General features: G+C 37.9%; 1 protein-coding gene across 2 annotated transcripts; it reads left to right on the top strand.

The window, feature by feature from the left end:
* The first annotated feature begins 2,318 nt into the window (after positions 1-2,318).
* On the top strand, positions 2,319-12,239 carry NFE2L3 (NFE2 like bZIP transcription factor 3). Of its 2 annotated transcripts, none has more exons than XM_034402641.3 (3): positions 2,319-3,333; positions 8,153-8,314; positions 10,988-12,239. In XM_034402641.3, exons 1-3 carry the CDS (start codon positions 2,671-2,673, stop codon positions 12,101-12,103), a joined length of 1,941 nt encoding a protein of 646 aa, XP_034258532.2. In that variant the 5' UTR covers positions 2,319-2,670; the 3' UTR covers positions 12,104-12,239. The 2 variants fall into 2 exon arrangements, with proteins under 2 accessions (XP_034258532.2, XP_034258533.2); XM_034402642.3 differs by having other exon boundaries at positions 2,561-3,102.
* The last annotated feature ends 879 nt before the right edge of the window (positions 12,240-13,118 follow it).

Here is a 13,118-nt window from a genome sequence, read left to right as displayed (position 1 = left end):
GTCTCTAGCTGACATAACTTGGCCAATGGCACGCTGAGGAGACCCTCTCTGTGGGAGCGGACTGGCCGGTGAGAGGCTATTGGTGGCAGAAGTCGGTCTCAAAGTACCCTATGCCATGGAGCGCTTTAAAGGTGGTGACCAGCACCTTGAATCGCGCCCAGAAGACCACTGGGAGCCAGTGCAGCTAGCACAGGAGGGGTGTCATGTCGGCACAACGGGTTGTGCCCATAACCACCGCGCGGTCGCATTCTGGACCAGTTGGAGCTTCCGAGTGCTCTTCAAGGGGAGCCTCATATAGAGAGCATTACAGTAATCCAGTCGGGAGGTGACAGGGGTGTGAGTGACCGTGCGCAAGGCGTCCCACTCCAGAAAGGGCTTCAACTGGCAAATCAGGCGAACCTGATAAAAAGCCCCCCTGGCCACGGCTGTCATATGGTCTTCTAAAGACAGCCGTGCATCCAGGAGGACACCCAGATTGCGAGCCTCTCTGTGGGGGGCACAGACTCACCCCCAATAGTCAGCAATGGCACTAGCTGACTATATTGGGATGCCGGAAGCCACAGCCACTCGGTCTTGGTAGGACAATGCTGATTATGAAAGACTCCCATAAGAGAACAGCATCAGCCAACTACCAGCCAATAACCTGCCTCCTCATAATGGAGTTTTTAAAGCCTGATAGGTGGCTATCAGGCTTTATAGCCACCAAGCTACAGGGCCATCTTGGCCAGTATAGGAGCACAGCTCAGAAGGGCATTGGGGCCAACATTAGAAGTTCAATACACCAGTTGCTCATAAATAGAGCAGTCACCAAAAACTCACAGTCTAGACAGACCAATCAGAACACAACTTGGATTGACTACAGGAAAAGCCTATGATTCAATGCCACACATACGCTCTATGAATGCCTGGCATTATACCAAGTCAATAGTACACTAAAAACTTGCCTCAAGAACTCAATGTACTGTGGAAGACAACACTAGAAGTCAAATCAAGATAATTCACACAAGCGGCCATCACATTGTAGATGCACCATCATGGAAGATTTTCAAAAATAGACTGGATTTGATTGATCAAATAGAGTATTTGATTGAAATGACAGAAGGCTCCTGCCTCGAGTAGAAGACCTCTGAGGTCCATTCTAACCTTATAATCCTATGTTCTATATGGCATATCACACATGTGGAATATACCAAGATAATGCATTGTTTTCTACATATGCTTAATGCCCTTCACCAGATAATCACAAAGACTGGACATGGATACAAGTTCAAGAGTGGAACTACCATCAGCCACCTCCTCTATATGGATGACATCAAGTTGTATGCATAGAATGAACAAGACATTGATTTGCTGACCCACTTGACATGGACCTACAGCAAGGACATCAGGATGTCCTTCAACTAGTGAGGTGTAGTCAGATGGTAATCAATAGATGAAAAGTTAAGATTAATGGGGTGGAATTACAGTGGGTCACATAACAGACTTACAGACCAGTTACAAGAACTTTGAATCACACAGTTACATGGGAACCATGATGAGAAGGCAAAGAAGACAGCAACATCCAAGTAGACCAAATCAGACCAAAAGATCAGATCCTGAAGAGCCAGCTCAATGCAAAGAAGATCCATGCCATCAACATGCATACACTGCCAATGATCAGATACCCTGCTGATATAATAAGTTGGCCAAAGAAGGACATGGAAGCTCCCAATGTGAACACTCAGAAGTCCTCACAATGTACAGAGATTTCCACTTGAAGTCCAAGAGACTGTACAACAGATGGAAAGCAGATTGTTGGGATCTGGTGTCAAAGCCAGAGCTTCCATGTCTTTCTTTTCTTTTTTTCTTTTCTTTTTTTCTTTTTCTATTATGTTTTTGGTTTTAAAAATGTAAAATATTCAATAAAAATTATTTTTTTTTTTAAAAAAAAGAAAAGTTCAACCCATTTAACCATGTATTGATTCATCTGTATATTATAACCCAAATTCTTAGCCCACTTTATGAAGATTTCCCCAATATTTCCTAACCTGGCATATACATCCATAGAGTTCCTTCTCTTTCATAGTACCAAGGTGAAAATGTATTCAGAGTAATGACAGGAGCTATCACACATTGTGTCAATTGCTTTGTACTACATTCAAATTTCACAAGATGCACAATGCTGTACAGCTTAGCTTATCTAAATTTTGATGGTCTGTAACAAAGCATCTGCATGTGTCTGGAGAAGAGATGCATAAGAGGAGCCTGTCATTTGTACACTGTCATCGTTATGATATCACTGGATTGGGTGGGGTTGAAATGTTTAGACCTTTCCTCCATTTGGGCTTTAAAGGGTCTTTTCAGTAGGAAGGGCACCAATTTGGCCTTCAGTGCCTCCACCACCACCCCTTAAAACCTGAAAAAGGCTTCAAAGACTGCAAATGCCTAGCACAACCCTCTTCCAGAAACGGGAAACCCTTCGAGTTAGTGGGAATTGTGGAGTTCGGAAACAAGGAAATCTAACACAGGTCTGAAGGGGAACAAATTGGCAAGCCTGATGAGCCTTTCTATTCCACCACCGTCTGCCGCAAGTCCTTTTGACTCCCCTTGACATGTGCTTTGGTCTTCGACCTTCGTCTTCTTGCTTCCTCTCCCCGTCTAATTGTAATAGCGAAAAACTCCAGGTTGAGGATGGCCGTGGCGAAGCCGCAACGAAAAACTAGTTGGGAGCTCCCGCCTCTCGGACACTCCTCCGCCCCACAGAAGATCTTCGTGGCGGCCACGGTATATGTGTACAGTAGAGACAGACAAGAAACGGAAGAAGGGGAAGACGCGACAGCTGCGACGGCCGCGCTCCGACTTGCTTTTCCCCTCGGACAGCTTCCGCACGTACGCCCCACTCCGGTCCCAAATCAGGTGCAGGAAAGCTGGATGAAAATCCCGAGCGGGGATTGGCGCCACACTTCAGAGGAAGATTGGCTGCAAGACACCCTCCTGCTTAGCCTCGCCCTTGTGGCTTTCCGGGAAAAGCTTCCTTCGGGGATGCCGTTCTTCTCTCACGAGGAAGACTCGAAGCAGCTGGGGGAATGCCTCTGGCTCCGCGATGTGCAACCGCCGGGGACGGTAAGCTTTCCCTCCACGCGAGTGGTTCCTTGGCTTGCTCAGGAGGACAAGGCTCCGGCGCCCCCCACTTCAGACGCGGCAGACGGTGGGAGTAGGCACTGTCGGGAGGCACGCGAGCTCTTCTTGGCAGCCGAGGGGCAAAGCCAGTGGCTGCAGCCACCCCAAGAGACCCTGGAGGCGGGAGTCGCCTCACCTGACCCTGGAGAGAAAAAGCAAGATTTCAATCCGAAGGTAAATCAAGGGCGCATGAGTGCTTCTAACCAAACCACCGCGCCCACTTGAGTAGAGAAATTGGAGAAATGGAGCGCAACGGAGGTATTAAACCAATAAAGGAGAATATTTGTAGCTCAGAGTTTAAATGAGGGAGTCCTTGGTGCTCTCTGAGTTTGCTTGTTTTCTTGCAGACGTTTCATTATCCAAACTAGGTAACATCATCAGTGCTAATCACTGGTGTATTAAAAGCTTGAAAAGCACCGCGCTTAATAAGATCTGGTTTACCAGGTTTTACTAGCCCCCTTTTTAACATTAATCATATCATTTAATCATATTTTCACGTGATGGAAATGGAATAAAAACCAGCCTGTTATGCAGGTCATGGGGAGGGTTTCCTACCCCCCCTTCGTCAAAATGACCCTAGACTTTTGCCCCAAACCCAACTCTTAGAGCATCCCAAAAACTAGCAAAGGACATGGTTACCCTTTGTCTCTCAATCTTACTCTGTTTCCGAGAAATTATCTGTCTCCCAAGAAACATTTTTCTACCAGGAGTCCCAATTGAAGGATTATTTAGAACTTGAACTGCAAATACTTGCATGCTTACTTTCCCATTGGTTTTTTATTGTTAAGAAAACTGTATTAAATGTGAATAATTCTAATACAGAAAGGGGTAGCTATTGGCATATGATTACAGGATATAGCTTTTCTTTCTTTTTCTTCATTTTACATATGCAGGGAAAATAGTTCAAACTGATTAAATTTAAAGGGACAGTTATTTCCAGTATTTGAAAGTAGAAAGACCAGTGTCAGTTACAAACAATCCAGGTTCAGGATGGTTATTTATATATTCATTTTATAACAATGCTGTCCTATTCTTCAGACTAATATTTGGGCTTCCATTAAATGAAATTGCGTCTTGCTTCAAAGCGTTTTTTGTGTGAAAAAGAGACAAACATACATAGATCCTACAAAATAAATGAAAATAGGGACAGAAATCAGTTCAGTGGCAGAAACAGGGAGTGGCATTTAACTATTTCTTTGGACCAGGCTGAAATATTCTTGCTTAGGTTGGATGCAGTTCATCTTGAAAGTTGTATTCCTTGAAATGATGGTCTCCAGACTTTATCAGGATGGCTATACATTTGACTAGATAGAATTTAATATTTCAGTAGCTTCTTACAGTCTGGAACAAAAGATAGTATAAGAATTTCTGAGTAGCTCACTGTAATATGCTGTAGCTTTTCCTTTTTGCAAGAAATATGGAGGCAGTTCTACTTGCTCTTCCTTGTCCAGCCTTCCCAAGCTTTCAGGTTCCCTGTTATCTCCTGGCAACTTGACAATGACAAACAACCTCTTCATTATGAGATTTGAAAATTTATCCTGTCTTGAAGGCTTGGAGATGAAGCAACTTACCTACTCCCTACTCCTTTATTTGTTAAGGCTAGTCTGCACACGTTCAGAAGCTGTTCTTCCTTCACTGCCATGTATTTGGGCTGCATTCAGATCTTGAAGAAATTCTTTAATTTACAATGTGCTTGTGATAAAGTGGCGTTTGTGGTGTGGCAACTTATTTGCCTGAAATGTATCAGTGATGCCAAAATGGTTGGGCGTAGCTTTGGATGTTACATTCAATTGTCCCTTGTGCTGAAACTTGCTGTGGAAGGAGAATGTATTCTACTACATCTTTTAATTCCTTTTCCCTGCATTCCTTTTGTTTTAGAGAAAACATGAATCCAGGTTTACCTATCTTACAATCAAATCATATATGAGTTTGCAGAAACAAATTCTACCACATTTAAGAAATTTATTTCCAATGGAAAGATACGATACGGAATAAATAATAATGAAATCATGTTTGGGATTGAGAGTGATATTTAGAAATAAGAACTTGTGTAGAATATGGACCACTTTTTAAATTGGGCCATGTTTTGCTATTCTACACTATAAACCAATAGATGCCAGAACACTGCATATCAAGGATATGTGAAATATCAAGGATTGCCTTTTCAAGTTAGGGGCACATTCTTACAGATGCTTATTTTTTCCAAGTGAAAAAGTAACATGGGAAATGGTCAGTTTCTCTGCTGTTGCATTTTATTTTTTTTCCCCAGAAGAAATGACCTCCTACCTTCCCTACTATTTTGAAATTGTATTTATCTATGGTCAATGACCAGTGAAGTAGCTGTAACAATAAAAACAAGACATACAAGAGGCCTCCATTAAAATGAACAATAAAATCTCTATATAGACCTGGCATTTAAAATTTACAAATATAAACAGTAAACAAAATGGAACAAAACAAATTAGATAAAAATAGAATTAAGATGAAAGAATGTGATATTGTTCCAGGATTAAGACATCTTAAATCTTCTTAGAGCAGTAGGTGCCGATAAGAACTTGGTGTCTGTTTATAATATCAGAATTATGGTAAGAGGGAAAAAAAAACCAATTAAAAACTTGATTTTTAATTGGTACAGATATATTGTGATGTAAGATCTAATTGAAGGAACAATATACTAAGGTTTGAGATTCATTCTGGCCAGAGAGACAATTTCTCTTGTTAAACAGGATTTTGTGAAATCTACTATTAAGGCTGCCTGGAGTAGAATATTAAAATGGGCTTTTAAAAAAGCTGCATAGTTTCTAAGATTGAACAGGTAGTATAAGTCTGAAAGATTTCTAGGAAGAAATCCACTGTTGTAATACTCAAGTCTATCTGATGGCAATTGTGTGTGTGTGTGAATCTAAGCTTTGGTTTTGTCTAGATCTACAGTAGGAAAGAGATAAAAAGGCTGCAATGTCAGTTTATTTCGATCTTGAGGCGAAGTTATCAAGAATAGTGATGCCAATGCACCATCAGAAGTTTGAGTCAACCAGAGTCAATAAGCACAAAAACTGGCCACTGTTATTTGCCCTTTTTATTTAGTTCTATTTAATTTCTTGATAAAGAATTCAGAATGTTTGCAGATCAGGACTATTATGTATTTAAATATAGCTACAAGATAATCATGTCAGGTTTTCATATTAACCATAATCCTGCAAAGAATTTAGTAGATATTTTTATAATATTAAAATATAACAAATATGAAGCTTTCCTGCACAAAAGGGCATGTTTTGTTTACTGAGATTTCCAAAAGTAATCTTTATAATATTCAGGCTGAGTTTAGTAGATTGAAAATAAAATGTATTTTCAGTGTAATTTCAGCAAACCATTAGTGCAAAATGGAGTGTCTGTCCTTATATCTCTATGCTGGTACCTGTTGTAACCTTTTTATAATTAAATGTATAGTAATGCCAATGTTGTACAAATATTTGACCATTCTACATGAGCTTTGAATTTTTTGTTTCTATTGAGTTGTCTTATAAACTTAAAACCATTTCCAGCAGTAATATAGATTTATTATTTATGTTCTGTTCTTAATTTATACTGAAATTATACATCTTGTATAATTCTTGGTAATTCTTACCAAAAAAATAGTCCATGCAGAAAGTCCCTAAGATATATTGCTTTTACATTGTACTGTCCCATCCTATTTAATGAAACATCTTCTTGACATATATTCTACTTCAAGTATAATACTTAATACTTAAAGGACAACCAATTTCTAAACTTTTCAAAAACTGTATATTATAGGAACTTTCCAAGAAATCCACAGATTTAGTATAAAAGTATTAATGTAGATTTTCAGTTATAAAGATTTTATGTAAATTATACACTACTTTTGGTTTCAAATGTTTTTTTACCTGATGTAATGGTATTTGAACAAGTATTTACTTGGCTCGGTTTGCTTCTATAGTAAGCTGTAAAGCAAGTTTCTCCACCTTAATCTACAGCAATCTTTCAAGTGGTGCAAGAGATGAGTAATTTTTAAAGAGATGAGTAATTTTTCAATCTAATTAATACCAACTTTTCATGAGAATATAAACTGGAGTGTTGAAAAAAGGATATATCTACATTGCTTGAGACATAGTTTAACATTCTGTCTTACAGATTCTTATCAAACACCATACATAAAAGCAATTTAATTATATTTGCTGATTAATTAATTTTAAATACTGCTGCCCTTCCCCTTTCAATTCCAAGCTAAACATGTTAAAAACTCATACATAATAAAAATGCATAAAAAAGCCATAGGAAATCCCAACAATATAAAAAATAATAGATTTTTCCTGCAAAATGGAATCCAATTTGGTCACTTTGTTCATTTGAAGCTCTGTAACTGCATTCCATGATTTGGTAGCTGCAGCTAAAGGAACTCTGATACATATCCCGAATAGACATGGCAAAGGCAAATCAGAACTTCTATATACCTAGAAAAAAACTTTCTCTTATTGTGGCCCAAGTGATGATTCTTTAGGGCTTTAAAAGCCCACAATAGCTGTAGGGTATCACACCATGGATATCTCTTGTAGGAGAAAGACCATATTTATTGAATCACTATAGTCATCATAGACAAGGAAGCCATTCCATCATCTTAACAGATGATCGGGCTATGCTTTTCCTTAATATTTTCCTTAACTATGGAGTCAACAAATCTAATTAGAAGTGTTAAGTTCTGATCTAGGTATGTGAAAATCTCTCTAGCAAATGTAAGGCTTTTTAAAATTTAGATTATTCTTCATAAATATCTGAGATGTCTAGACCATTTTGTAGAAACAAAATTGTTAAATAAAGCATACCCTTTTAAATTTTCTAACTTAAATGTTGGGGATGGTCAGTAGAACTAATAAACTAATAGATTGCATGATATACCTTTAATTTTCAAATATTAGAGATCATCAGATTTTCAATGCTCAAAATTACCTTTAATAATTTTGTTTTATTCCATTTATAGGTTTTAGATTTAAAAGGAAAGCAGGAATATTTGGAATACTGCTATTTGTTACCGAAGGAAAATAAGTACTCAGAAACTCAAGAGGAAGAAGAACAAGAAGAGTGTGATAAGAGTGAACAAGCTGATTGGAAGGAAAGGGAGAATCTCACTTCTATTTCCTTGGTGAGAATAAGGAACAAACCTATTCTTCCTTATTGCAATTCACCATGGAAGGATTTATATTCCTTGCAGATAGCTGGTCATCTGTATTCTTTGGATACACCTGGATAACTGATCTCTAGACATTTGTCCCTATTCTATTGCTTTAGATTACATCCTGCTCTTCTGAAAGTGATCTGTATATTTATTTAATAAAACAACCAGTTTGTCCAGTGTCTTAGTATAGATTATTATAAAATAAGATTATATATTAAATTAAACTAATAAATGTGATAGTATATTTTCTAGGTTGCTAATGAGATTATTGAATTCAATTATATATACCCTTTTAAGCTAATTGTTTTCAAGGTAGTACCTAACAGAATAAAAGGTAATATGTAGTCAGGATGAAAAGGTAACACAAACAACAAAAGCAATAAAGCATTAGCAATCATTAGTTAACATGCTCATTGCTAGCGAATTTAAGAAATTTACACATTTGCAAGATTTATTTAATATTTCAATGGACAAGTTTACAAGTCCCAGTCACTACGTTATTTCATGCTAAGCCAAAAATTAGAAACCTATGGCTTTATATAGTATGTGAGTCAAGATGGTTTCTTTGCTATTCTCCTTTCAGCTTTAAGTAATCTTATTCTTTGAAGATATACCAATTTTGGTGTGTATCTTGTTTTGCAGAAACACAGTACTATTGACTCTTTTTACTCCTTAGGTTGTTAGTTGTGAAGTTGTATCCAACCCATCGTGACCCCATGGACGTTCCTCCAGGACTTCCTGTCCTCTACCATCCTCTGGAGTCCAATTAAGTTCATGCATACTGCTTCAGTGACTCCATCCAGCCACCTCATCTCCTTCTTTTGTCCTCAATCTTTCCGAGCATTAGGCTCTTCTCCAGTGAGTCCTTCCTTCTCATTAGGTGGCCGAAGTATTTGAGTTTCATCTTCAGGATCTGGCCTTCTAAAGAGCAGAGTTCATCTCTAGGACTGAACCGTTTGATCGCCTTGCAGTCCAAGGGACTCTCAGAACTCTACTCTTTAGGTTACTTTCCAGTTACTATCACTCTCTGAAATTACTTTGGAACAAGTGTGAAAATTAGGGCCTAATGTTATGAAGTATCTCAGAAACAATTCTGTAATTTATTTAAAATATATATGCTAGTTGAAAGCAGCAGTTTCCAAACCTACAATTTAGTTTGAGGAAAATGTTTTGCCTCGCAATTCTTATTATACTAGATCAAACTGTCTAGCTGCTTCTCAGATAGTCCAAGAGAATTTTGTATTAGAAGTAGCTGCTACTATTATCCTATTCATATGGGATATCATTCTAAAGGCAGAATATGAATTTATGTCCCAAATATGGAGGTCTTTATTAATTAAATGTTATGGCCATCTAATTGATATTCATATAGTCAAAGCTTTGGTTATCCCAATAGTAATGTATGGCTGAGTTGGATCATAAAGACTGGACACCTAAGAATTGTTTTCGAATTGTGTTGGTGAAGACTCGAGAATCCTTGGACTACAAGAAATCAATCAATCCTAAAAGAAATCAACCTTGACTGTTCTTTGGAAAGACAAATACCACAAATATTTTGGCCAATAAATAAGTCATTGGAAAAGACCCTGATGCTGGGAAAGATTGAAGGCAAAAGGAGACAGGGCTGGCAGAGAATGAAATGGTTAGTATCATCAACACAATGAACATGAATTTGGACAAACTCGGGAGACAGTGGAAGAAAGAGGGTTCTGGTGTGCTATGGTCCAAGGGAGTCATGAAGTGTTGAATGACTTAGTGACTTAATATAACTGACACTCAGATCTGGGTTAGGGTAACATTCAACAACCATTAAAAACAAATTAAAAGCAAACCCAAATAAACAGCCACTGTACTAAATAGGCTTACCCATTACCTAGATCCAAAGTTCAGTGAAGAGCCTGCTCCAGTAAGGCTAGGACCACCTGAATGTCAAGGAGTGGCTATTCCATAGATAGGAGATGCTATAAGAGAAAGGGCACTCTTTGGACTCATTAGATGGCAATGCTTGATTCAGGGGATCTGGAGCATACCCATCCCACTTCCTTAAGTGAGACATAATTGGAGATGGACAATCCAACAAATGCAACCCTGCTTGATGAGGGGTTTCAGAAGTGAAAATTTGCATCCTGAATTGCACCTGTTAAGTCACGGTCAACCCATCTATTTGCCAATGTTTTCAACCAGAGGAATGTAGACATGGTGACACATACTGCTTTAAATCCTTTAGTCAGAATTCATGACAACCAACTTTCTCACTTCGTTCTAGTATTTTTTAATTATAAATTGACCAAATAGCAGTTTTTGCTAAAGAAGCCAGAGTTGAAGAGTTGGTATACTGAATACTGGTCCTAATGCAGTCCCCAATGCTGAGCAATTTCAGCAGGACAGGTACAAAGATGACATGTCTTTTTCATCAAAAAATAAAATAAAATAAAATGCTGTTTTGTGCAATTTTGACTGTTGGTCTTCATTGCATTAATTGCAGTCCTATAGCAAAGATGTGGCAATGGATTGTAGACTCCTTTGGAAATAATTGTAATTGTCTGCTCTAGAACACCTTTGAATCTATGTTCAGCCTGGTAATATTTTCAAATGACTTATATGATTTACCTTTAACAAACTTTTTTTGCACTCTTTCAGGAACAAGCAAGCAGCAGAGATGTGAATTTGACAAACTTTCATCAGAGCCCTATAGATTTAGCCCAAGCTATTAGCCATGATGTGAGTCTTCACGATGCCACAGTGATGGGATCAGACCACACTAATGTAACAGATGTAGAGACGACTTTAGAGAGACTGGAGATTTTACCCGGCTTAAATATATCTCCAACAAATGAGACCAACATGTTAGAATTATTTGCAAATGATCATTGCTGCACAAGTCTTACGCACCAAGATTTCTTTTTCAGCCTGAATGAAAATGGATATGAGAAAATACATTTCACACCATTAGCCATAGAAGGAAATTTTGACTTTGCAGAAACTTGTCATTTTGAAGAACGAGATTCAGATTCTGGACTTTCTTTAGACTTAAATTACAGTAATGCATCTCTTGTATTTTCTTGTAACAAGGATGCCAACTTTGGCACATCAGATGACTCAGGAGCTGTAGGAAATAGTTGCCTACAATATTGCCATACAGAATATCAAAGCAATTATGACCATGGAACAAAATCACTAGTAGGTATATTCCATGATCATACATACAACCGGGATTTACAACAGCTGACATTCCCAGAATCAGAGGATTATTTCAGATGGTCAGAAGAATCCAAAAGAACTGAAAATGAAAGTGATATAAATCTAAATGATGAATACCGGGCAAAAGCTCTGAGTATTCCTTTCTCTGTTAATGATATAGTGACCTTGCCTGTAGAGTCTTTTAATAGCATGTTATCAAACTACTACCTAACAGATAACCAACTGTCACTCATTCGTGATATAAGACGAAGAGGAAAAAATAAAGTTGCTGCTCAAAACTGCCGTAAACGTAAATTAGACGCAATTATGAACCTGAAAGATGAAGTGTATCATCTTCAGATGCAGATGGAAAGGCTTGAGAAACAGAAGACACAATATAAAAGGTCAATTCGTAATATAAAACAAAAAGTGAATGATCTTTGCTGGAACTTTTTCAATAAATTGAGAGATGACCAAGGAACAATTAATACAAGCCAATGTTCCCTTCAGTATTGTGGAAATAGTACTATATTAATTTTACCTAAAAAAGAAATCAACCAGGAGCCCCCAAACTGAAACAATAAGACCAACATTTTAAATGTTTTAATAATGGTGTTTAAGGATTGCATTTGCAAGAAGCCAGAAGAAAACAAACGTGAATTGTATCCCTTGTCTAATTTTACTATTTTAAAGAATTTCAACCTAAGTATTATTTTTATATTTGTTCTGCATAATTTATTCAGCTTGCGCATGGATTCTGATGTTAATGTGCTAACTATATGACCACGGAAAATTCTATCATATGCAATTTTATTAGTTTTTAAAAGTAGAAAGCATCACTGCTTTTCACCTACATTGGGACAATGGATGTTCCTACTCTGTTTCCCCCAATAAGGCATCCCCTGATAAGCCCAATTGGGCTTTTGAGCGCATGGCAATAAGGCCAAGCTCTTATTTCAGGGTTCAAAAAATATGAGACACGGTCTTATTTTCGAGGAAACATGGTAAGAGTAACCATGCAGGCCTTCATTAGCTATTGGCAGGTGGGACTGAGGTATATGGGCTAGCCTCTCACTCTTTTTGACATTTGCTTTATGTGCCATGTTTCACTTAGTTATTAAGCCTCACTTTGCAAGGGTTCGTTATAGACAACTTTTGAAATTGAGGGTGTATTATTCATTTCCAGGATGTAGATAGTCCTCAACTTACAATTTGTAGTTACAGCAGCACTATGACCAATCCTCATATAATCCTCATAATATCCCATGGTTGTTATAAAAATTTGGCCACTTAACAATTTATGGTTAGTGATCCATGGTCATGTAATTGCCATTTGCAACCTTCCATACTCCCTCTAGCTACTTCTTCATCCATCTGTACTATGCAGCACCATAATGGCCCCCAGTAATCATGTCCTTGCTAAACACACAAATAGTCCTCAGGTTATGATGCTTTATGATTGTATCACTGTGACAGAACTTTCAATCCCAATTGCTGCTGAAGCCCAAATACTACATGTGCTACTTATTTGGAAACGTTATCATCACAAAATGCACACCCTATAAATATGTCTATTTCCATACGTTAGCAA

This window comes from Pantherophis guttatus, chromosome 4 (genome assembly GCF_059756535.1).
Source record: "Pantherophis guttatus breed Tessera chromosome 4, ASM5975653v1, whole genome shotgun sequence".
Lineage (NCBI taxonomy): Eukaryota > Metazoa > Chordata > Lepidosauria > Squamata > Colubridae > Pantherophis > Pantherophis guttatus.
This window is presented reverse-complemented; position numbering and strand designations above follow the sequence as displayed.

What these genes read in the sequence shown, in the direction of transcription:
- NFE2L3 (XM_034402641.3), top strand. Translation starts at nt 2,671, where the DNA reads ATGGCCGTGGCGAAGCCGCAACGAAAAACTAGTTGGGAGCTCCCGCCT. An exon ending in AGCAAGATTTCAATCCGAAG is followed by an intron (nt 3,334 to 8,152) that starts GTAAATCAAGGG and finishes TTCCATTTATAG; the next exon opens with GTTTTAGATTTAAAAGGAAA. An exon ending in ATCTCACTTCTATTTCCTTG is followed by an intron (nt 8,315 to 10,987) that starts GTGAGAATAAGG and finishes GCACTCTTTCAG; the next exon opens with GAACAAGCAAGCAGCAGAGA.